The following is a 24,781-nucleotide window of genomic DNA, read 5'->3' as shown; positions in this document are numbered from 1 at the left end:
AATGCATTGAGTTAACTCTAGTTAAGACTACCAGTAGGATCCAGACCTTAACCCTTACTGTTTCCTCTAAATCATATGCTTGAAGTTGCAGAGGAGAGGCAAATGTCCTAGAAAAGCAACCTCTCAGTTCCTGTGTCCCCTTGAATGCAAAATTATTTGTTGTAGTCCAAAAATGTCTCCCCTTGTCTCATGGAGAACAGATCTGTCTAGCAGAACTGCAGGCCATTTTAAGTTAATGAAGGCATGATCAACTACACAACTAATTGAACACTTTTATGTCTTCTGAATGGTTCCCATTTTAGATAAACATCTTCCTTCCCTTAAACATTTTTCCCCTTTTCAATGACCGTATTTGTTTTTGTTCTGTTTTTATTCTGTTCCTCAAGCATTTTAGTGCCAGTAAACTACCCATGTGGATTTACCACTGTCTGGAAACAAGGTGTATTAATATATAAATTCTGCAGAAGATTATTACCTTGTCGCTTTTAAAAAGCTGCTGCTTTATTTTGTCTAGACAGAACAAAGAGCTGCAGGGAATTTTTCTGATCTGAATCCCAAAAGACATTTTATAGGGTATTATTAAAATATAGGCACGTAAACCTCCTGCAGCTGGAGGCATCTCTATATGTTACTTTAAAAATCATCCTTGCATGTGGCCCCACAATAAGCATGTTGAACAGGTGTGCCTCCTACCGGCACTTTAGCTGAAAATCCAGTTTTATGGAAGCCTGTTGGTGGAAGAGGTATCACTTAAGAGTTCTTTGTAAAAAGGGATTTGTTTTCTGTTTTCTGTCTCTTAACCAAAAACATGCAAAGTCCCAGCTAATCATCCAAGCCTCAACAAACAGAGGAGTAAGTAACAAATGTCACATTAAAATCAGAGCAACAGCATCAGTTCGTGATAAAAGCAATGGCTAAAAGCAGAAAGGAAAGGTGAATTGTATGTGTACATGTGCCTTGGAGTATGTGCCTCTGTCAACGTATGGTCAATTTCATAGGGTTTTCATAGGCAGGGAATACTCAGAGCTGGTTTTGCCAGTTCCTTCCTCTGAAATATACCCTAGCACCTGCTATTCATTGGTGCTCTCCTGTACAAGTATTACCAAGGCTGACCCTGCTTACCTTCCAAGATCTGAAATGAGGAACGCCTGCCCAAAAAGCCAGCAAAAGTGGTAGTTCACCTTTCAAAGAGATCAAAGCCCCACTCTTTTTAACATTTAAAAATGTTAGTTTTTCAGAATTCAGCATGGACTTCCAACCACTTTCTGTGGCTGCCATAAAAAAATGGCTGTAAGTGCAGCCCCCTGAGGTGAGTCAGAAAACTGTCTCACGAACCAACCAAAGTTGCCTTTTCGTTCCACCTATTAAAGGATGGTGCTTCTGCCATAAACCCTGTTGAACATAGAAACCATCTGTTTCTACACATTGCATTGTAACAGAATGTGGTGGATATGGGAGGTATGTTTGCTGTCTGCTAAAGTACATATTACAAGTGGTATTGCAGTTTTAAAACATATAGAAGTCAGCAGCATATAAGACAAACCAATGGTTATGTATGTGTTCAAGTTTTATATATAAAGGATTGCTCAAGGATCATCTCACCCTTAACTTTCCAAATACAGAATACAAGTGGTCACCTGTTTTTAGACAAAGGGTCAACAATATTCCTTGCCTTTTGAATATTGGTGTAGCTTTGATGATCCAGAACAAGTCAATTTGGTTCCTCATATTGAGTTAGCATATCACATTCTGGACAGAATGTGGAAGAAAATTTATTTTATTTTATTTGTTAAAATTGGATGACAACTCTAGGAATCCCACAGGCAATACAAAAGACTGACTTTTCAGAATGCTGATTCTGCATCTGAGAATCCTGGAGTGGATTTTAGTAAACCTGCTGTTGGGATGTTATACAGACTTTATAAAATATATCCAAAGAGGACCTGGATGCCTCCATTAATTTTGTATGAGTTATTTGCTGATTTTTCAGCTTCTTCCACTTATTTTCAGCCATGGTAGACTGAATCAAAGAAGAATCAAAAACAGTAGGCAGATTTGAATTAGGCAAAAGAAGCAAAGCAGGTGAACGTCTGATAGATTTTTGTGAGCCAACAACTTATTCATTGCAAACACATTTTTCATACAACCAGAAAGAAGGCTATACACATGGACATAACCAGATGGTCAATACAAAAATCAAATAGACTGTATAATTGGAAGTAAAAGATGTCAGAACTCTATACTGGTGGTCAAGACTAGACCAGGCACCAACTGTGGCATAGATCACTAATTACTCATATTAAAAATAAGAGTAAGACTCAAGAAGAAAACAAAACCAGTGATTATACCAAAATATGATGTAAATAATATCTCAACAGAATTTACTGACAACATAAGAAGCAGATTCACACTACTAAACATAATAGACCAAGAATCAGAGGAACTATGGTCTGAAGCCAGGGACATAATAAAAAAAGAATGCAGACAGACACTTTCAATAAACAAAAAGAAAGAGAAAAAACATGGATGACAGAAAAAACACTACAAGCAATAAAGAAGAGAAGAAAAACAAAAGGGAGATAGTAACAAACTAAGAATTATGAATACAACTGTACAATGGCTTGTTCAGAAAGATAAAGAAAATTACTATAATGACCAATGCAGAGAAATAGAAGACCACAACAAAAAGGGAAGAACAAGAGATCTATTTCACAAGATCTGAGAAATCAAAGGAAAATTCAAACCAAGACTTGGATGTTCTATGACAATAAAAATAACACAATTCAAGACCAGGAAGGAATAAAAAGATATTGGATGCAATACACAGAAGAATTATTCAGAAGAGATGACAAAATGAAGGACACGTGGAATGAAGAGCCATATGAAGATGAACTCCAGATTTTAAAAAGTGAGGTGGAAACTGCAAGAGAAATACCGAAAAACAAATTACGAGGAACAGATGATATTCCAATTGAACTGCTGCAATCCACATTGACAGAGTCAATTCTAGTGCTAACCAACATATGTCAACAGATATAGAAAACAAAACAATGGCCAACAAACGGGAAGCGTTCAATATACATCCCCATCCATAAAAAGGGAGACACAAGAGAGTGCACCAAGTATAGAATCATAGCACTGATCTCCCATGCAAGCAAAATCATGCTCAAAATTCTGCAACCTAGACTCCAACCATACATGGAGAGAGAAATCCCAGAGGTTCAAGTGGGATTCAGGAAAGGAAGAGGCACTAGGGACCACGTTGCAAACATAAGATGGCTAATGGAGTGCATCAGGGAATTCCAAAAGAAAATCAGCATGTGCTTTATAGACTATAGCAAAGCCTTTGACTACATTATGAAAGGCTATTTAATGCTCTTAAAGGCATGGGAGTGCCAACACACCTGATAGTCCTGATGAGGAATCTGTACTCAAGACAAGAGTTTGCTGTCAGAACAGAACACAGAATGGTTCCCAATTGGCAAAGAGCTCAGACTAAGCTGTATCCTTTCACACTATCTGTCCAACTTGTATGCAGAACATATTATAAGAAAAGAAGGCTTGAATACAGAAGGAGGAGTGAAAATAGAAGGAAGGAATATCAACAATCTAAGATATGTAGATGACACCATAGTACCTCAAAGACCTGGTACACCTACTAAGGAAGATCAAAGAAGAAAGTGCAAAGGCAGGCTTAATATTGAACATAAAGAAAACAAAAATAATGACTATCAAGGACCTTCACAAGTTCAACCTAGACAACGAAGAAACAGAAATAGTAAAAGAATTCCCATACCTGGGATCAAACATTGATAGAAATGGGGACTGCAGTCAGGAAATCAGAAGAAGATTAAGAATGGGGAGGATGGCTATGAAAGAACTAGAAAAGATTCTAAAATGCAAAGATATACAACTGTACACAGAAGTTAGAATCATACAATCCATTGTATTCCCTATTACCATGTATGGATGTGAGAGCTGGACAGTTAAGAAAGAAGATAGGAAGAAAATCCATTCATTTGAGGTGTGGTGCTGGAGAAGAGTGCTGAGGATCCCATGGACATCCCAAAAGACAAACAAATGGGTCCTAGAGCAGATCAAGCTGGAAACCTCCCTGGAAGCCAAGATGACAAAACTGAGGTTGACGTACTTCAGACACATCATGAGAAGGAAGGACTCATTGGAAAAGACAATAATTCTGGGAAAGGTGGAGGAAGAGAGGAAGGCCACATGTTAGGTGGATGGACTATTAAGGAGGTCATGGGTTTTATGGGGTTGCAGGAATTAAGTAGAGCAGTGGAGGACAGAGGGTCTTGGAGATGTCTCATCCATAGGGTCGCTATGAGTTGAGATCGACTCAAGGGCAGTTAATAACAAAGACTGAGGTGGCAGAATTTGAAACCATGCTTCTTCTGGCTGAAGGTTTCATAAATGTTCCTCATGTAAAAACAACAACATCACCCTGCATTTATGTCATGAAGGATCATATCACTGTGATTTAGTAGTTTAGGTTGCAGTCTTTTATATACTTACTTGAGAATAAACCACATTGAATTCAGCAATACAGTATATTTTTTTCAGGGTCATGCTGTGAGTGGATTATTGTAATATGCAGTTGCAACCCAAATGTATGGCAGTCTCTCCAAGACATGGAATGCATGTTTGTTTTGTCTGAAATTTATTTTCTGCACATTTATGTGGCAGTTGACATAATTTAGATGTTGCATGATACCTAATAGAAGGAAAGAAGAGTAGTCCTGGGTTTAAGCTGCTAGCTTTGGATTCTATGCATTTGGCAAATTCTTTCCATAAAATGTGGATCCAAAGTGTGAGTGATCATGGTGTCAGGCATTCAGTGCTTCTTTTCTGGTATCAAAGAGGCCATAATTAAGCTTAAAAGACAATGGCGGGATACATACCGCCATATAGTACGTCTTCTATACGTACTAGGGTTAGGAAGGTGCGGTGCTTCCGCACCCCCCTAACCCTAGTACGTATAGAATACGTACAAGATGGCGGCGCCCCTTCCACATGGGCGCCGCCATCTTTACGTATCGGACGCTGAGCGTCCGTACGTGTCGCGGCGCCTATGACGTCGCGAGTCCGCGCCAGGCGCCTCGCGACGTCATAAAAGCGCCGCAAGAAGAAGCTCCATTTTGGAGCTTCTTTTTTGCTCCGCGCGGGAGCCGCGCGGTTTGACTGCTGCGGCTCCCTCGCGGAGCAAATGGCGCCGGCGGGAGACCGCCGCAAAGCGGCGGTCTGTATCCCGCCAATAACAAAGACATTCATGTAGAATTTTGCCAGTTTGTTTGCTTCGGAAGAACATCAAATATAACCCTCTGCTTACCTGTAGTAAGTTTTGGTAGGAAACAAGATAGCAACTATTTGAAACATGGCAACATCTTAAATGTATTCAAATGGCTTAATTTACAATTTTAATTTCTACTGGAATCTCCAATGTACCTTTACATAAGAGCATGTGCAGCCATGTGTGTCGTTCTGTTATGTACACATGTATACATAACATCAATTAACAATTTTCTTGTGTTTAGAAAAAAAATTACATAAAGGCCCAGATTGGCAACAATACTGAATACATAAACCCTCTCCAAACATCTTCACATCTTACTGATGAACTCCAAAGATTGTTCAGTGCTTGGTCGTGTGTACTGAAGAAAGACATGTTGATACTTTTAATTTGGGAGCTTGCCATTACTTTAGGTTGCTCTCTATTGTTCTTTCTTCATATTATCCCTTGTCTAATATGGGTCCCCTTTGATGTGATTGGACTGCAGCTGCCATCTGCACTGTCTGTCACAGTCAATGGGATATTATAATAGAAGGTGCACTCTAGGAACATCTGGACAGCCAGATGTACCAACGAGCAAGTCATCCCTGATCTACTGCTACAGATTTTAAGAGATTTCTCATACTCTGGAGAAAGTGTCAATGAGATCACTAGGACTGCTGCAAAGTTCAGATGTTGTGCTTGCCCACCTTGGAATATGCTCAAGGGCAGCTCATTTGTAGGGGGAAACATGTGTCACAAAGTCTGAAGAGTTTCTCTCTGTGATACAGAGCTTTGAGTATCCATGCTTTGAATACTTAAGGTTACATATTCAGTCATTGGAATCTTGGTTAAAAAATATCTTAGAACAGTGATATTTCTATTTGGGTATTTGAAAAGCTTTCAGCTGGCCAGCATAGAAAATATTGAGCACAATGTATGTATGGTAAAGGTGATTAGTCTTATAATATTGTGTCTTTTGATTGCTACATGGGCTGTTGTTCAGTAAGGTTACTTCTCCTGGTTCTGCTAATTTCTCGTCCTCTCTCTTTGTTTCCTAGAAATTCCGAGTAGATATGCCAGGATCGAGCAACGCTTTTATTCCTACCCTGAATGCCATTACCACCAGCCAAGATTTGCAGTGGATGGTTCAGCCGACTGTGATCACCTCCATGCCAAGTGCCTATTCTCGTTCTCATCCCTACAGCCATGCGCTGCCCAATCTGTCTTCAGTTACTGGACACACAGCCCTTCAGAGACCTGGTGTTATTAAAACCATTGGGACCACAGTGGGCAGGAGGAGAAGAGATGAGCAGGTAGCTATGTTGGTAAAAAGCAACTGCACATAATCCTTCAGCTGAGTGGATCTAGAAATGCCTGCGCAGCTTTCAAAGAGAAGTTCCTAGCTTTGTTGTTGCAGACCAAGTCTTTTACCTTATGTTTTTATGAGTTGCATGAGTCTAAATCAGAGGGTTCTGGCTTATTCTTATTTAAGGAGATTTATACAGATCATGTCAAGGAGCCACAGTTCTCCAGGACCACACTTGCTTTCCACAGAAAAGTCTTCATTTGTTCTTTGGAATCTCTTTGAGAAAATTTCCAGCAGCAAGGATGGGAAATAAGGATGTATTTAGAGAGTTATGATGGAGACATGCCACCAGTAATGATGTAATGCTTCTTCTTAACATTCCATTTGCATGAAGGTGCTAGTGACATTTCCTCCAGAGTCAATTTTATTGGCATGAATGGATTCCAGAAGTATTACTGCAGATTGCCCATCCTGTTATGCATTTCAACTATAATACTTGGCCTTTTGCTGCTGAACCTAACCCTAACTCATATAGATGGATTTATCAATCATATAATATAATTAAGAATCTGTGCCATCTGAATAACCTTTAAAATAAGGTCATCTGACAATCTTGCTGTTTTACTAGTAAATTCCAGAGTCCCTGCCTCAAATATATGCTTTGGTAGCAGCTCAATGAACTCCTAAGGTCAAGGTGTTGTTTCATGAAGTTTTGGTGAGCAGAACCAGTTTTTCAACATCTTTCCACTTTGCCAGTCCTAGAGACACAGAACTGAGAAATGAAAAAGGAGGGAACTGGCAACTCAACATGAGGCTGTTTTCACATGTTGTTCCATCCAAAGAGCATTTATCTGTGCTGCATCTGACCAAACTGTCATAATCATCCTAGCCCCTTGTTTATCACATGGCCCAACCAGATGTTTCTGGGAAGCCTGTAAGCAGGTCATGAAAAAAATGGCCCTTGCTTAATGTTAATCAGAAACTTGTATTCAAAGGTATGCTACTTTTGATACTGTGTGTGGAGGGAGGAGTAAATAGGTAGCTCTCATGAACAGTAGATCGATACCCTTATTACCCATGAATTGTTTAATCTTCTTTCAAAGCCACCTAAGACAGTTTACAGACCGCCCTTTTGGGGCGGCCTGTTCCAGCCCCTTTCCCCGCCAGATTGGGGCCTCAGCTGCCACAGCGGCAGCCTCTGAGGCCCTGATCCGCTGCTTTCCAGGCCGCGGGAAAGCAGCAAAAGGCCGCTTCCCAGCGGCCTGGAAAGGCATGTTATTGCTGTTTACTCTCAGCTGCTGTAGACTTTTCTATGGAAAGTTGCTAAACAATGAGGTAAGATTACCTGCAGCTACTCCTGAGAATTACAGGTGTCCATTTCCTAAATCCACCATCATGGTTACTTATGAGCCAATCTCAGACAAAGATCTTGTAAACGAAGGTGTTTCAACCAGCTTGTTTGGCTGTATTTGCATGAATACAGAAGGTTTGTCTTACACTAGGGAGAGCATGTAACCAAATGATGCCTTGCTTATGCAGACTGGTAGTGCCCTGTTTTTTAAACGGAAACTTGCATAGGGCTTTTATGCTTTACCTGATTTGCAGGGAGATTAACTCATCACTGCTACCTTGGGATCTTGCTCCTGGTGATCAAATTTATAGAAATTCCTAGGGCTACCCCCAGTGTTTGTAATTCATACAGCGATAGAATACAAATAGGTTGGTAGAATACAAATAGGTTGGATCCATGCCTAGATATTTATTCATGCCCAAACCATATTTGAAAGTTTTTATGTTTGTACATACCATAGAATCATACACTACTGATGATGACATCACTTGTTCTAGAATAGTTCTCCTCTAAGAATATTTTAAAAGGTGTTTGCTTAGATTGTTCATTCAGAAATGACTAGTCAAAGATGAAGAAAGATGGATTTAGGGGCTCTCTAGATCGCAATGAGATGCCGCCCCATTCCTAGTGGGATTGGAGCCATGGTAATCTCACGCTGTGGCCTTGATCCAGCCTTTGGAGGGTGCAAAAAGGAGCTGCAAAAAGCTGCATGGCTGTATGGTGCCCCTTTGGCGCTACATCATCTGGACGCAGCTCCGGAGGTACACCATAATGCTGTCCACCGTCTGGAGTAGCACACAGCATCATGACACCCAGGGGGCACAGTGAGGGTATACATTATCAGGATGCTGCACTCTGACTGCGCCCACAGGCCAGCCTGAATCCTGAACAGGCACTTCCCCTTTATTTTGTCTTAACCATGTGTCTTTGGACACAAAAAGCTGCCCACAAAAGGCATAGATGTGTTTAATTATCAACAAACACAAACATTTGAAATTTTATGATAGCTGGCCTGGTTGCTGTGTATGAAAGCCAACCACACAATCTTTTCCTCACTCACTCCAGTATATGTATGACAAAACTGATTGGTCTCCCCCCTCCCCATCTTTCTCAAAACATCTGGCCTGCTGAAAAGTAGGATGTTATAACAGTGTTGTGATAGCTGCTTGCCACCATTATGGGAGTGGTAACCAAGTTTAGCCACAATCCAAGATAATATTAGTTTACCCTCCCACACTTCCTCTGCTATATACAATGCTTCAACCTCTTTCTGGGCTCCTGTTTCAACCCAGTGTGAACATTATCAGACCTTTTTCAGCACCTTCATGACATTTATCTTCTGTTACTTGAGAGTTGCCTGATGATCCAGGAAGTGCAGAGTGTTATCATGAAAACCTGGAGCAGTAGAAGAGGAAAGTAGTTCTTAAAACTGATGTCAAACAAAGCAGCCCTTGTGATTTGATCAGGCTGCACCATTTTATGTTTTCTCTGAGGACCTTGGATCCTGTAACAAGCAGATTGCTTGTTTGAAGAAGGAGAAGCTTACAACATCTTCCTGTGCTTTTACCTCACATTGAGGTTGTGAAACAGGGAGATTCTACCATGCTTTTGGCCTTGATTGCAGTTCACTGTTTTCTTGCCCAATCTTCCTCTAGTGTCTCCACTTTCTTGTTTGACCCTCTTGATTGTTCTAATGTTACAGTATACTGTGTTCTCATCTGCACTACATAATTATAACTCTTTGAGATCACTTTAATTGCCATGGATGCATTTTATAGAATGTGGGCAGCCTGTAGTTTGTTGAGGCACTAGATCGCTATGGTAGAAAATTTAAATGCTTCATGAAATTACAAATTCCAGTGTTCTATAATATGGAGCCGAGTAAGTTAAGTGGTCTCAAAGTGCTTCAGTTGTGTAGTGGGAAAGACACCTGTATCACTGCTATTATGAAGGGGACTCTCACAATATCCGATCTATAGGTTCATTACTGCCAGGTTTGGGTTTTGTATGTGGGACCTTGTTGCACTCTTCAGTCAGTGGCAAAGTGGCTACAGACTTATTTTTCCCCTCTGAGCTGTCACTCTGATCCAGGGACATAACTCAAGAGAATCTGTTTTGTAATGGTCAAAACATGCTCTATTTGCATATACCCTGAGAATTCAAAGGTGCTGTAGAATTCACTAGATTAAGCCTTCTCACTATGGTTTATTGTTGGGAAAGATGTGTCCCTGCATGTCATCTCAACCTAATATTTCTGTTCATTTATTTGGATACAGTTGTCACCTGAGGAAGAAGAGAAGAGGAGAATTAGGAGAGAGAGGAACAAACTAGCAGCTGCTAAATGCCGTAACAGACGCCGAGAGCTGACGGAGAAACTCCAGGCTGTATGTATTCCACCCCAAAATCTCTTCCTCTCTGCCGACACCTTCACACACCTTCAGTCATTCAGAGGCTGTGCAGACCACCCCTAAGGGGCAGCCTGCAGCCGTCTCCAGCTGTGCCGGATCAGGACTGCAGGAACTGCATGCTGCAGCCCTGATCTGGCTTTTCCAGGGTGCTAAAAGGAGCAAAAAGGTGCAGTAGCCATGGCTTTAATGTGCTCCTTTGGTACTGCATCATGTGGATGCAGTGCCAGAGGAGTGCCGTGATGCCATGCATGGTGTGGAGTGGCGTCACGCTGCCCTGGGGTGGAGTTGGGGTGTGTGTGATGTGGCACCACGCCCCAATTCTGCCCCCAGGCCAGCCTTTATGGCCGGTGTGCACAGCCCCTCAATTGGCTAATTTAAAACTTGTATTGTATATGATATTCTGAAGTAACTTCTCATTAGTAGGCTTGTGGGTTAGAGAGAATAGCATGACAGACATTGCTCTAGTGTGGCAGAGCAGAATATGAATGACAAGACAAATCTGCCTGGCTCAAACAGTAAAGCAAATACTCTACTTCATTCCCTAGAAAATTCAAGAAGGCAATATGTCTATTGTCCCATTCAGTTTTTCCCCATGGTTATCCTGTCCAGCTTTAGGTAGACTGGATAATTTTTTTTTGGAGGGGGGGAGGTCAAAATTATGTAAAAAGTGCATCCATCTTGAATGATAACTTATGGATACACACCTGCTATGAGGAAGACAGGATATTAGGATATATTCCTATGTTCCAATCCATCAGCAGTGGTATGAACAGAGATAATGATTTTGTGGCACATTACTTATGCCCTCACAATTGCACATGTAACAAGGGAATTCTCCCTAGAGACTTTAAATAAAGTGACTCTTGGTCAGCAGATGTATTGCTTTACCACTTCAAGATCACTACAGTGTTGTCAGACTTAGGTAACCATTTAAGTCAGAATTGTCTATACCCTGTTATTATGCTTTGAACCCACCCTCACATTCTTGCAATTGCTGATAGCTTGTGCTTAATAGTAATCTCATCAGTGCATTTGAGGAAGTAGGTTAAAAACCACAAATGCTCATGTGCAAATGAACCAGTTAGATTTTAATGTGCTGTGAGATTGCTTGCCCCCTTTGCTATTTTTAATGGGGAAAACGTGGGAGACTGTTAACATCCCCATTTGCTCTGATTCTTACCTTTTCTTCATATAGCATGAATTGAAACAGTGAGTGTTTTATGTGTGGAAAACAACTCTTGGTAGATACTCATGGCAACACCTTTTTGGGGTGCAGTTGCTGAGGATACTGAGTCTCTATTTTGCTGGTAGAACAAAAACTCCTCTGAAGAATACCAGTTGGTTTGGTTGTTTTTAGAGTAAACATTTACTTAGGTAGAGATTTTGTGCTTTGCAGTGGTTTGAGCCAACATCGTAATTTATTTCTAAAAAAGGAATGTGTGGCCTTCAAGATGAGGAGTGGGTGAAGTGAGCTTCAATGATTTTTCTGCAGTAGTGCCCTCCACTGTTAGATCAATACCTGAAGAAAGCTTTTGGTTGTAGCTTCCCTATCTCTCTTCTAAAATGTGTAGTCAACTTTCAACAATCAACCAGTTTTCCAGAGTCAGCTACATCAGAGCTTTTCCGATGTGAAGGACCGCTAAGGTTTTCTTCCCACTGTGCCAGGGATCAGCATCATATTTGTGTCCATTGGTTATACAGTGAACCTGCTCCATACGCGGGTACACCATATGCGGCTTCCTGTTTATGCAGAAGCTGTGTAAGTCTCACTATTACAACTATTTTCCAACCCTCTTAGTGGAATAACAATGCCTGTTCAAATTTAAACATTTTAACAGTTTATTGGCAGTTGTTGGTTACTACAGTCCCCACAAGACAGCATTATATGGCATCTGTTTATCAGTATTTATCTTAGACTTTCTCTTCAGACTCAGAGCACATTGCTGTGATTTTGATGGGCTATTTCTCTTGGATCTATAGGAAACTGAGGAGCTGGAAGAGGAAAAGTCTGTTTTGCAGAAGGAGATTGCTGAACTAGAGAAAGAGAAGGAGAAGCTGAAATTCATGCTGATGGCTCACAGCCCCATGTGCAAAATCAGCCCTGAAGAGCGTCGAACCCCACCCCCTCACAGCCTCCAGACCATCCGGACTGGAATGAGCGGTGCTGTAGTGGTGAAGCAAGAACCAATGGAAGAAGACATTCCCTCCTCCTCTTCTGACCTTGAAAAGGGGCAGCGATCTGTCATTAAACCAATCAGCATTGTTGGAGGATTTTATGGGGAAGAACCACTCAACACTCCCATTGTGGTGACCTCAACACCTGCAATCACCCCTGGAACATCCAACTTGGTTTTCACCTACCCAAGTGTGCTTGACCAGGAGTCACCCCTCTCCCCTTCAGAGTCGTGCTCCAAAGCTCACCGGAGGAGCAGCAGCAGTGGAGACCAGTCCTCGGATTCCTTGAACTCTCCAACTCTGTTGGCACTGTAACGCCTTTGCCGCTGCCCCACCCATTTAGTTACTCTAGGGGGAAACCCGACTTCTGTGATCAAAGGCCAGCACAATGGCATTGAAGCACAAGGGCAGCAAGAGCAAGAAGAGGAAATGATGTCACTCCAGGTACTTCTGGTGACAGGAAGTGCCAGAACAAATGCAAACGCAAGCCATATGGAAGTGGGGTGGGGAGCGGAAGATGCAGTGCTGGGACTCAAGGGTTTAGACTATGTGGCAGGGGAAATCCATCCTCCACACTCAAGTGCAAATGGATATGAGCTTCAGTCAATTGCTAGCCATTCTCCTGTTTTGCTGAAGAATGGACTGGTTTAACCAGGTTCCCTTCTGTGCTCAGTAGTACATTCCAGTTAGTCAGTCTCATATAGGCCTTAACCTGTTCTGTTGAGCACCATGACATTTCGAAAACTCTAAAGGCTTGTGGCTATTGTCGTTAAACTGCTGCTGATGTTAGGAATCTTCCAATGGGGAATTATTGTTCTTTGGGGGTGATATTTAGGTAGGTGGTGGCAGAACTGAGAGGAGTAAATAATAGGTCCAAATGGTTGCTTTAAAAAAATTATATTCCCTGCACCTTCATGGGATTGTGATTATGTGGAAGCAAGCAAACCCAAAGGTGTTCTGTATTTTGTTGGCAAATGGAAAAAAATAGTCTCCTTGAAAAGAGATGGAGTGTGGAGATTAGCATGCTATTTATTGGTGTGCTGCAAAAGCCCCTGATAGTGGGCCAGTAGTGCCAAGGAAGCTGAGGAAATGCCAGAGCGACTCTATCTTTGTCTCTGGCACAGTTTCTTCTGTAATTAGTGTTTTTCAAATCTTTTGCTGGACCCTGTTTCTTTCCCCTTTGGCTGCCAGCCACCTTGGGTGTGATGCAACCTCCTCAAAAGTGCGCCTGACTCAGATGCTGGTGCCACAGCTTCTTAAACAAAGCCACCGGTTCCCAGATCTGCCGACCATAGCACTGTAGCAGTACTGCCATTGTTTTCTTGTGACCAATCCAGGAAAGAGATTTGCTGAGGGTGAAAGCACAGGAAGCTAGCTGGGAGCTCCCTTGGAGAATTTCCCTATCCTGCTTTTGGCTGTATTTCACTCATCAGTTCTCTGCCAAAGGGGTGTGTGTGGGGTGTGTGGATGTGTGTGTGTATATATGAGGGGGGATAATAGTTTGTTTGCCTGTTCTCTGCTCCTCAAGACAACTAGAGGTAAACAAACCCAGTATTGATTTGCTGCACTCAGGCCCTACACATCTACCTGGATATGGGTACAGTCACTCCTGAAACAGGCACTGCATGTCACTTTGCGCATCTCCTGTGGTGCCAAGGTGAAATCTTGTAGAGGACATGTGCAGATGTTTGATTTGGTAGAGAGGTCAAACAGATGAATATGGTTTACTGGGTCCCTGTGTGGTAGGTTCTGGCTTTGTTTAAAACTATTTTTATTGAACATCTGATTTATCCCAAGCCAACTAGGATTCCTGTGACAAGTGCATTTGTGTTTGCAGATTTTGTTTCATTTGACCTCTGGGTGTGTGAGGCCAAATGGTAGAGGGAGTTCATTATGTCATTCCTCTGTGCTGTCACTGACGTCAGCTTTTCTGAACTAGAGCAACATTTTCAAAACATGTTAGCTCAACTGGGGATCATCATTGTCTCTTTTGAAGCTTTGCCTTAACAAATGGGGAACTCAATCTTGAGCCTTTGCTGAGTGTTTTCAACAAAGTCAGTGATCAATCTTCCATTGATTTCTTGATTTCTTTTTGATGCATCTGGATTACAGCCATAGTTTCATGTCAGCTGCTTATACATTCAGGTGTGAAAAGGATATAATTCCAGGCTTTCTGAATAATCAGATCTTCTGAGTAATTTTTTTTTAAAAAAAGAAACAACCAGTAAGTTAATGATTATATGTTGCAAAGAAAAAAGATCTGAATAAAGTATGCAGATTTGAGTCTGCTTGGTAAATTTGCATTATTTATTATTTGCCTATGCTGGCCATAGGAAGGAGAAAGAACCAATGCAGAGCACTGAACCCCTACCTCTGGCATTTGTCCTTAAGGCACCTCTGGGCCTCTAAAGAGTTCGCCAGGCATATTTTCAAACTTCTCTGTGCAGCAATAAGAGCCAACAATTCACTTTATAGGGAAAAGAGAGAGAGCGTGCACAAACTGCAATTTTTCTGGATATTTCCTCTGATAACCAAACTCTGCACTTCAGTAATGCAATATTTAAACCAAGAATAAACAGAATCCTGGCTGTAACGCTTCGGTTCTCATTTTTAAATGCAAAATGCTTTCAAGTAAAATTTTCTCTTCAAGATGCTGAACTCTGGACCTTTTTCTTTCTGTGTTTTTCATTTTATATGCTGTTGCTAGACTTCTAGTTCTAAACATTTCTCATTTAGCATCTTGTGGAGGATTCTGTTCATAGTAGGATGGGCAGAAAAGTTTACCTTCTTTTTACGGTAGTTGTAAAAATATCACAATTTCACTGAAGTCCTCTCATGTGCTTTGTGAAATACTTCTCCACATTAGTGGGCCAAAATATATATCTTGTTAAATTCCCATATTCTCTCAGCTCATATAATTGCACACTGGGCCACTACAAATGCTTAATGCAACATAGGTGCCTGTCCTTTCATGCTTGTAAACTAAAGAACTGTTGGCAGAAGTGTGTTTGTGGGGTGTTATCTGAAATGCTAAGTATTATCCAGGTCTGTGTCTGGCAGTGTTTGGCTGTATGTAAGATCAAAATTTGATGGCTGCTGTGATGCTCCCACCACTTTACAGGTCACTCAGATCAAAGGATATACTATAATTTCTCACAGAAAACCTGGAGGACAGGACTAGAGAAAAACCTTTTTTGTTGCAGCCTATTTATTAGCCAGCATGGTGGTTTTTAGTGTTGGAATAGGATGTTAGGCAATAATTCAAATACTTGCTCAGCCATTGAAATCCACTGGTTAAATTTGTGCAAGTCGCACTTTCTGAGCCTCAGAGGAAGGCAATGGCAAAAATCCTTGGAATAAACTCTGCCAAGAAACCACTAGGGCCCCATTCCCACTGGGCAAAAAAAGCGGCTTATATTGCTGTGTTTCTGACTCGGATTTTTTTCCGAGTCGTATTCGAATCTGCTCCCTTGTTCCCATTACAAAAGGGGGCAAACGGACTCGGGGTTTTTTTTAACCCATGTTCTCATTCCCATTGAAATTTTCTCAGTTGTAATTTGAAGCGGACTTTTTTGCTTCTCATTCCCATTGCCCTTCCGGAACCTCTTTTTTTAAAAAGCAGCTGTCAATCAAGCACCTAAGTGCTTGACATCGCAACCAATCAGTCGCTTAGGTGCTTTTCCCCTCTGGGAAAGAGAAAAGAGAACCTCTATTCCTCCCAGGTCCCTTTGCCTTCCAGGCTCTCCTGTGTCTTCCCAGACTCCCTCTGGGAAAGGGAAAAGGGAGCCTCCATCCCCCAAGTCCCTTTGCCTCACCAATTGCACCCTGGGCTGTTTGGGGGTGATTGAGCAGGCATGTAAAAAAAAGAAAAAATAATAGTTAAAAATGGTGTTCAATGGGTCTCTTCACACGTCAATCTATGCATGTGGAGCAGGGGGGGTTTCAGGGGGGCGTAATGTGTTTACCGTATTTGGAGGTCAATGTAGCAATTTGCTATGTTTGGACACCCGACAGAGCACCTAAGTGATCGAAAGCTTAATTAAAAAAAAAAATTGTCTACACATGCAATCGCCTTACCCTACTTCCCACTCCACCGGCTATGAGAACGGGAGAAAATGGCGCTGGTAATGCAGGAAAGAGAACAAGCGGGTGACACCCCCAGGCCAGCCCCTTGAGCTCCTACCATCCCCAAGTTCCCGAATCAGACACCCTTGTCATTACCATTCATTTGCCCCGAATCAGACTCAGGAGGTGCAGGAAAAACCTCTAAAAATGTGCAGTCAAATTAATCTGATTTATCCGCCACTGATTCGGGTTTTTCCAAGAAAAATCGATTACATGGGGATCAGATCCGAATTCCAATGGGAACGAAATTGGCACAATAAGGATCGAATGCATGATCAAATGGGAACAGTGCCCCCATAATTCAAGTCTTGATCCGCGTTATAAGCCAGTGGGAATCGGGCCTAGGATAGGGTTGCCATAAATTAGATAATCAATGTTTAGAACTTGGTTGTCCTGGGACAAATAAGGCAGGTTAATTTTGTGAAAGCACATTACTGAAAAAAGATTCAGAGCTTACCTGGAGAGAATACCGGGGATGGCAACCAGAAGCAGTTAACCAATGCTGTTTCTAGACATCCAGTCTTTTGGAACAGCTTCTTGTCTTAACCTCAGAGAACTCTTTAATTTTTACTGAGTTTTTGTTTCTTGTTTTACACCAAAGGGTTCATTTATTTCAGTGAATAGAGGTTTCTTGGGCCTAGCAACTGTGGCTTTCCCATGTCATTTTTCTTCATCTGAAATGTGACTGCTTTCCTTACTGCTTGCAGCAGAGTAAGCCATAGTATTCCTCCAGAAAGTAACTTACTGGAGTGCTTTAGTGGCAGATATTGTTGCTCAGCCAAGCCTTGCAACTGCTTTTGTATGTTCAGATTCTAAGTGTACTTGTCTGTGTGAATGCATCTTTAGTTCCAGATTCTGGATTTCTTATTATTTTCTTCTCTTAAAATGTAGACATGTACTTTGAAAGGGCATGTTGCGCATCTTCCCTTGTGCCACAGAGGGAATTCCCGCTTGATTTCTCCACAGCATGAGCTATGGCTTCCTAGACCACTTATTACTGTGTAATGTTTTTACTTGCTCTTCATCTTATAGGATGGTGGGGAGAGATCTGGAAATTTAGAGTTTGTCCAGCAACTTGCAGATGGCACCTTAAAGGGGTTACTTTAGTCAAGAGCATTTCAGAAGTGCAGTTGAAGGGATCCCATCACAACTGTGGCCTGTGATGATACTCCAGCGATAGTTCTCAATGATGGATCCCAATGTCCTAGTGACAGGTGTAGTATAAGATGGAGGAGAGACACTTCGTAGGTGTGCCAAAGGCAAAGCTCATTTAAAATCTAGGGGACTTATATCAAAATTTTATTCATTAAATCTCAGATTCAACACCCACTTGCTTAAACATTTTCAACTTAAGTCCCTGTGCACATGTGTCTTGATCAGTAGGTATGTCTTGTGATATTTTGAAGGAAACATAACAATCTTTCTCAAAGGAAAAAACAGCTTGTCTCCAATACTTCATGGTCTGGCTTTTACAAAAAAAATATCCTTGCTTTTCACCCATTCCCGCTTCAGATGTTTGTACTTGACTGTTTTCTTTCCATTTGGTTTAGAATCCAATCCAACAAGCACTATTGATATGACCTGTATTCATTTCAAAATATTTTGCCTTAGTCCTGGTTACACACATGGAGTATGGTCACAGGGTTTAATGGATTTTGCCCTTTAGTTTGCAGTATGCTTCTGATACAGTAAGACCTCCGGTGATCATACTGTTATCAATAAGACTTATTTCACCTTTTAACATTTTTATTTAATTGATTTACTAAGTTCATTTGAAGCTAGCAATGTGCTGCTTTTGTATTCCACCTGGCCTTAACCCTAAAAACACTCATTAGTTTCTTATTTATTGCCAGCTGTTCATTTTTTGTGTCTGCTCCAGCAAATCTGTTCACCAATAATTGAATATCACTCCAGCCTGTGTTTCTGGGTGTTTTTTAAGTTCCAAAATGAAATTCTGAAACTAATTAGAAAAAAAAACAAGACAAAACTGCCCCAAATATTTTATTCATTAAAGTGGGTCACATGTTGTAATAGAGACTGCAAATGATCCCATGTATATTTTGTTATTTATCTATATAATGTTTACATCTTTTTCTCTGGCTGAGATCTGGATTTGAAAAAGACTTATTATTATTTTCCTGCTGATTTTAAAATGTTGATTTTTTTTCTTTTATAAAGTAGTTACTTATGGGTTTGGGTTTATGGATTTCCTCCCCACCTTTGTGTAATTTTTCCATGATTGGCTCTATCCTGCTTTTGGCTGTGCCTGTCTTCCAAATCTGCATGGAGAATTTCTGAGAAGTTCTGTTGCATGGAGAAATGGTGCATGTGCAGCTTACTTTGGCTTTTTGTTTCTTTGGCTTGTGTGAATTATATTTTGTTTAAGCCATAGGTATTTCAGGATGGGCAAATTTGGATATGGGAAGGGCAACAGCTCAGTGTTGGAATGTGACTGTGCTCAGGAAGACATCAGTGCTCCACGTAGAAGACTAATTGCATGCATGGGACGTAGCAATGTTTTTTCTTGTACATGTAAAAGTACATTTCAGTAAATCACAACTTTGCTGCTAAGTGCAAAGTATGTTGATGTGACCCACCAATGTACCCATGCTCAGAAACCCAAACAAAAGACCACTGTTGCTTGATGTCTTAATGCACATCACTGCTTGTGCAGATGGCTAACTTAAATGAGAAAAAAACCCACAAGCTAATAGAATGATAAGCTGCAAAAGTGAACTGCAGATGTTCAGGTATTTTTACACATTCTGGAAATTAGAGGCAAAAGAAAAGAAATATATTTATATTTCTCTGTGAGCAGGACAAGGTAATTCAGAACCACTAAATCTAGGGGGAAAGTCAGAGGAAGAGAAATCCAAAAGCAACCTTGTGCGGGCTGTGTGGCCTGTATAAAACATATAGAGGTCTTGTTTCTAAAGATGCATTATCAGTATTCTGCAGTAGATAGTGCTGGAAGAACTATCTCTCCATACAAGAGATGTATCAGAACTTTTTGTTAACGTCAAATGATATGGTTCTTTCTTCCCTCCCACTCTGTACAATTAAAAGGTTGATCAACTTACTTTTATGGCTGTTTGATGTGGGGGGAAATTATGAAATTACATGTAGAATATAGACATCAAATTTGTCTTTGATCAGTGAGAAGATAAAGTGTTGTGTGTATGTTCATATAGAGAGAGTCTACTGTGTAGTCCCAAGTAACATTGGTAAGAGATAGTGGATCTTTATTAGCACAATAGTTGAATAGTGTAAAGTGGAAGACTGCTTTAAGATTCCTGAAGACAAAAAGGACCTGACTTTCATTCTGTTTATGTGACAGTGATCTTAAATGCACTCATGTTAGATGTATGCATGTCAAGAAATCTAATTTGTTTCATAACAATTTGTCAAGATATGTTGAGATCATTATATTTTTCTTCCATACAGAAAAAAATATTTTCTCTTTTTCTCCTTAATCTGGAATGAAATAATAAAACATTTATTTAAAATAACTGAATTGGAACCCAGTTGTGTGAGAAACTGGAATTTCTCACACAAATCTTCTGATGACAGAGAAGCTTGGTTGAGTTGTCATCCTCTCATTTCTTTATTTGTAATACAAGCCTATGATATTTGCACTAAAAACAAAGATGAAAGGAATAATTATATGGAAGGTGGTTAGAGGAAGCTTGCTGCTACAAAAGGAGGTGATACTAAAATAATGGCCATGCTTTCACAGTTTTTAATGGAGTAGTACCATTTTGTAAACCAACATCAATCTAGATTGAAAAATAATGAAGGTTTTATATCTGTATGTATGTATAAAATTATAATTATTTTTTACTTCCTTTCACCCTTCATTTCCTTATTCCTTCTGATGCCATTCCCTGCTTTGTCATTGCTCCTTTTGTAATGATTCCATTCCCAAGTTCAGATACTTGTAAATTATGCTTTCATGGCACTGCAGACACCTTTTTTTTGTATAGTGAGAGCTAACTGGAGTTCTTTTCTCTCTTCAGTGGAAGTCATTAAAAGATTCTCTTTGTTATGATTAATTAAAAGTTTGATTTTTTTTCTTCCCTTCTCTCCAAACAAACCCCAGTAACACTGCTGGGTGCTTTCCAGGGGTGATACAGGTACCAGGAGCTGTACCATACTTTGGGGGAGAAATAATGTGGGGAAGATTATAAGAAACTAGGACAGTTTAGTAATGGTTAGATTAAGAGAAAAGGCACTACACGATTATAAAAATGAGTTCTAAAATGTTTGTGGTTACATAAATTCTGATGACGACAATAACATTACACTCAGGTCTGTTTGCACAGCTCACATTATTTCCTGGATAGACAACCATGTGTGTTTAATGACTGCATGGCAGGTATAGTTGTTTTTACAGCTTTTTGATTCCCACTGTCATAGAAGCCTTTGCTAAGAAATTATTTTTCTTTTTCTTTTCTTTTCTTTTTAATTTCAAGGGCTGAAGTCAAGGCTTCCATCATTTTTACATCATTTTATTTGACAAAATAACCCTCATTGAGATAGAACTGACATGCATGGATGCTCAGTCTCCTATTGCTTTGCCTTGTGTTTCCTTTGCTGTTTGTCGTCATTACAAAAGTATTGTGTACACAAAGAATACACCTTTAGGCAAATGGAGGGGTTTACCTGCAGATTTCCTTATTTCCTAAAGGGCCATGCATGGTAATGACAGAGGCCTATGTTTATCGCTACATGCAACTTTAGTAACTGAGCAAAAGAGAAGCATAGAATAATTAGGGCTCCCATTAAACAGTTACAGGAAATGAGCTAGAGAGAGAGAGAGAGACAACAGCTATTCAAAGTGTCCTCGAGGAACAGGTGATATAAAGATAAGCAGAGGGGGTAGCACTGCCAGATATACAACTGAACACTAAAGTTAGAATTGTCCAAGCCATAGTCTTCCCCATCACTATGTATGGATGTGAGAGCTAGACAGTGAAAAAAGCGGATACAAAGAAAATCAACTCATGAAGAAGCCCATGGAGCTTCAAAAGCTCTTGCAACAAGTATATTGTGCATTTCAGTTGGCCAATAAAGGTATCACTGATGGATTTTTGTTCGTATTTGCTAAATGTCCAACACAGCTACCCCTGAATGTTTCATTTGAGATGTGCTTGAGAAGAATGCTGAGGATACCGTGAACATCCAAAAAGACAAACAAATCGGTCCTTGAACAGATCAAGTTTGAAATCCCCCTAGAAACCAAGATGATTAAAATGAGGCTGTCATACTTTGGCCACATCATGAGAAGGCATGACTGATTAGAAAAGACAGTAATGCTGAGAAAGGTTGAGAGAGGAAGACCGCACACCAGATGGCTAGATTCAATTATGGAGGTCACAGGCATGAGTCTGCAAAACTTAATCAGAGCAGTAGAAGACGGAACATCTTGGAAATGTCTCATCCACAGGAGTGCCCTGAATCAAGGTCAGCTCAAGGGCAGTTGACAACAACAACAAAAACATACTGCTACACAGTGTTGCCAATTTCCAGGGAATTCCTTGGAATCTGAGGAATTTAATTAATTTCTTTCCAGAGATTTTGACTGAATAATAATAATAAATATTGGAGAATTCTGGGGATATTGGATTTTGGTAAAACATTCCAGGGAATATCTTCGAGGCTTGTTTGCAACACTGCTGCTACATCTCACTCCAGAGCTTTCCTGGTTGTTTCAAAAACAAGTATCAAAGAACTTATGCTACAGCATAGCACTGTGAACACTTCAGTTTTCTGTGTAAATACAGCACTTCTAAAACCTGAATAAATTGGGAATGTGAGGCCCTCCAAATGTTCGTGGAATGCAGCTTCCACCAACCCTAGCCAAAATGTTTGGTGTCAGGACTGAGGAAGCTACAGCATCTAGAGGGTCACATCTTGCCAACTCTTGTCTCAAAATGATGTCCATCTGCTGTATTCTGATATGGGGGATCATCGTTTGTCCAAACATGGGACCAGTTAAAACAGAAGTTGGTGGCATCTCTAAGTTTCTTGGCGATGTGTCATATTAACGTGTTCGTTTGGAAATGACACTAAACCGAATGAAGTTTAAATTAAATTTAAATGTAATAATAAAATCCAATATTTGCAACATCTCAGTCTTAGAGAATGATCAAAACAATACACACACACACACACACACCACAACCCTTTATTTCTGGGGTTCAGTGGACACTGCATGTTGCACATAGACTCCATATGTCCACAATGAGCTTCATTAGTAGAGTCAAACTACTTTTCTCTAAATACTGAAAACATTATCTGCATAGTTCCTAGCTGGACTGTTTTTCACTCTCAATGCACAGCCTACAGACTGTGGAATCTCTGCACAGCTACTATAATTTTGAATCTGAAGGATTAAATTATATGGCAACATAAACCTCATAACCATTTCAGTCCTCTCTTCTGTGGAAAGCTAGGTTAAGCCACACATTTCCTTTCTGTGGGAGTTCTGTTCTTTTGTTGACTCCTTTTCTTCCTGTTTTTTAAACCCCTCCCCCTCCCCCAATGGTTGAAAACAAGTTGTTTTAATATTTTTACTCTTTGGGTGCTGCCTATCTTTGTGTTTTAGTCAGTGTATTTAGGGTGGATCAATAAAGGACCAAGAAATTCTACATATCTGCTTGGAGGCTTATTATGCTTCCAGTATACACTGTTATAGGCTTGTTGATCTGAGCTCTAGAAGAAGAAGAAGAAACTGAATTTATCCTTTGAAAAGTGTGCATAAACTAGTTCAGTGGCTTTGCAAATTGAGCACTAGCTCAGGGAGAGAGAAAACTATAATAACATCAATAAATGTTATTAACACCAGATAGCATTTACAATATAATATTCAGCTTTTTGAAAACCCCAAATTTTCCCTTATGTTGACAATTCAATAAATGTTTTATTTAGTGCAAAATTAAGAAACTTATCTGAAGCTCTGGAGATGAACCTCATCAGAAAAAGTACTGCATTTGGGCACAGTAGTCAGTCAGAACTCATTTAAAAAGAACTGAAGATGGGTTTTGAAGGAAAGAAAAAGTTCAAGAGCATGGACTGAAGCCTACAGTGTCACCCCACACAGCTGGAAGCAGAAAGAGACAGAAGAGGAATACAGTACAAGGGATTTATGGCACTGATGTCTGAATACACCCAGATTTGTACACAACTTTTGGGGCATGAATTCTAGTTTGGGGAGAAAGGCAGGATACAAAAAGTTTATTTGATCTAATTCTACTTTGGTGTTGGCTTCTATCGATCTATCTGCACTGCACATATATTGGCCACCATCTTGCATAGTTTAGTCAGTGTAATGGTTACAAATATGACACTATGCTATGCTGAGCTACCTACCACACCTTGGACCTACTGTGCAGCTGCTGAAGGCCCCCCACTGTAGCCAGACACAAAATTATCACATCATCTGCTCAGATCTCCCTGGATCCTCTGGAGGTCTCAGCAGCTCATGTAATCATTTCCCAACTAGCTGCAGGGACTAGCCAGATCCTTCCATGAATGGCTGTGGAGGGGGGCTCTATGACAAGTCGAGTGGTGGCAGCTATGCTCAGTGCAGAAGGAGAAAGGGAATACCAACCTCTGCAGCTATAAAAAATAGATATGCATGTGTGTAAGGTTAATTTACACCTGTGTGTGCCATTATGACAATGCCATCCTTCTTGCTGTTGTTGCTTTGCTTTGCGTTGTTTTTTTAATCACTTCAGTTCCCAGGGATGTCATGAAAAGATTCCTGGAAGCTGTAGTTTGGAGAATCATCTGTTAACCGATCAGTTCTTCTTCCCTCCAACTACCACTAACAAGATTTCTTGTACCATTTGATTACCACTTAATTGAATGCTGGAGTTAGTTTTGAACACTTCTTCTTAGAATCAGTTATTGCAATAGAATACTGCATGGAAATGCAAAACCAAGAACCCAGAGTTAAAAACAAGAAGGCAGACGTGCCCTGTTAATTGCAGGCTGAGAGAATCAGCAGACATTTCTAAACAAGATCACTCTGAACTGTGCTGTTTTATTTATTTATTTATTTTACTCTGAGAAATAGGGCAACCAAGGTAGAAAAGGCATTTAGCCTAATTTCCTGTTTTGGA

The 24,781-nt window shown here is 40.5% G+C and overlaps 1 protein-coding gene across 1 annotated transcript in view; it reads left to right on the top strand.

Moving 5' to 3' along the window:
• The window catches only part of LOC149310705 (fos-related antigen 2), a 29,725-nt gene extending 9,038 nt beyond the window's left edge, over positions 1-20,687 (top strand). The window contains exons 2-4 of the mRNA XM_089529560.1: positions 6,349-6,603; positions 10,224-10,331; positions 12,336-20,687. Of these exons, the coding sequence (XP_089385686.1) occupies positions 6,349-6,603; positions 10,224-10,331; positions 12,336-12,845 (873 nt within the window). The 3' untranslated portion in view covers positions 12,846-20,687. The remainder of the gene's footprint in view (positions 1-6,348; positions 6,604-10,223; positions 10,332-12,335) is intronic.
• The last annotated feature ends 4,094 nt before the right edge of the window (positions 20,688-24,781 follow it).

The sequence above is a fragment of the Sceloporus occidentalis genome, unplaced genomic scaffold (genome assembly GCF_023333645.1).
Source record: "Sceloporus occidentalis isolate IW3139 unplaced genomic scaffold, rSceOcc1.0.p SCAF_6, whole genome shotgun sequence".
Classification (NCBI taxonomy): Eukaryota; Metazoa; Chordata; class Lepidosauria; order Squamata; family Phrynosomatidae; genus Sceloporus; species Sceloporus occidentalis.
This window is presented reverse-complemented; position numbering and strand designations above follow the sequence as displayed.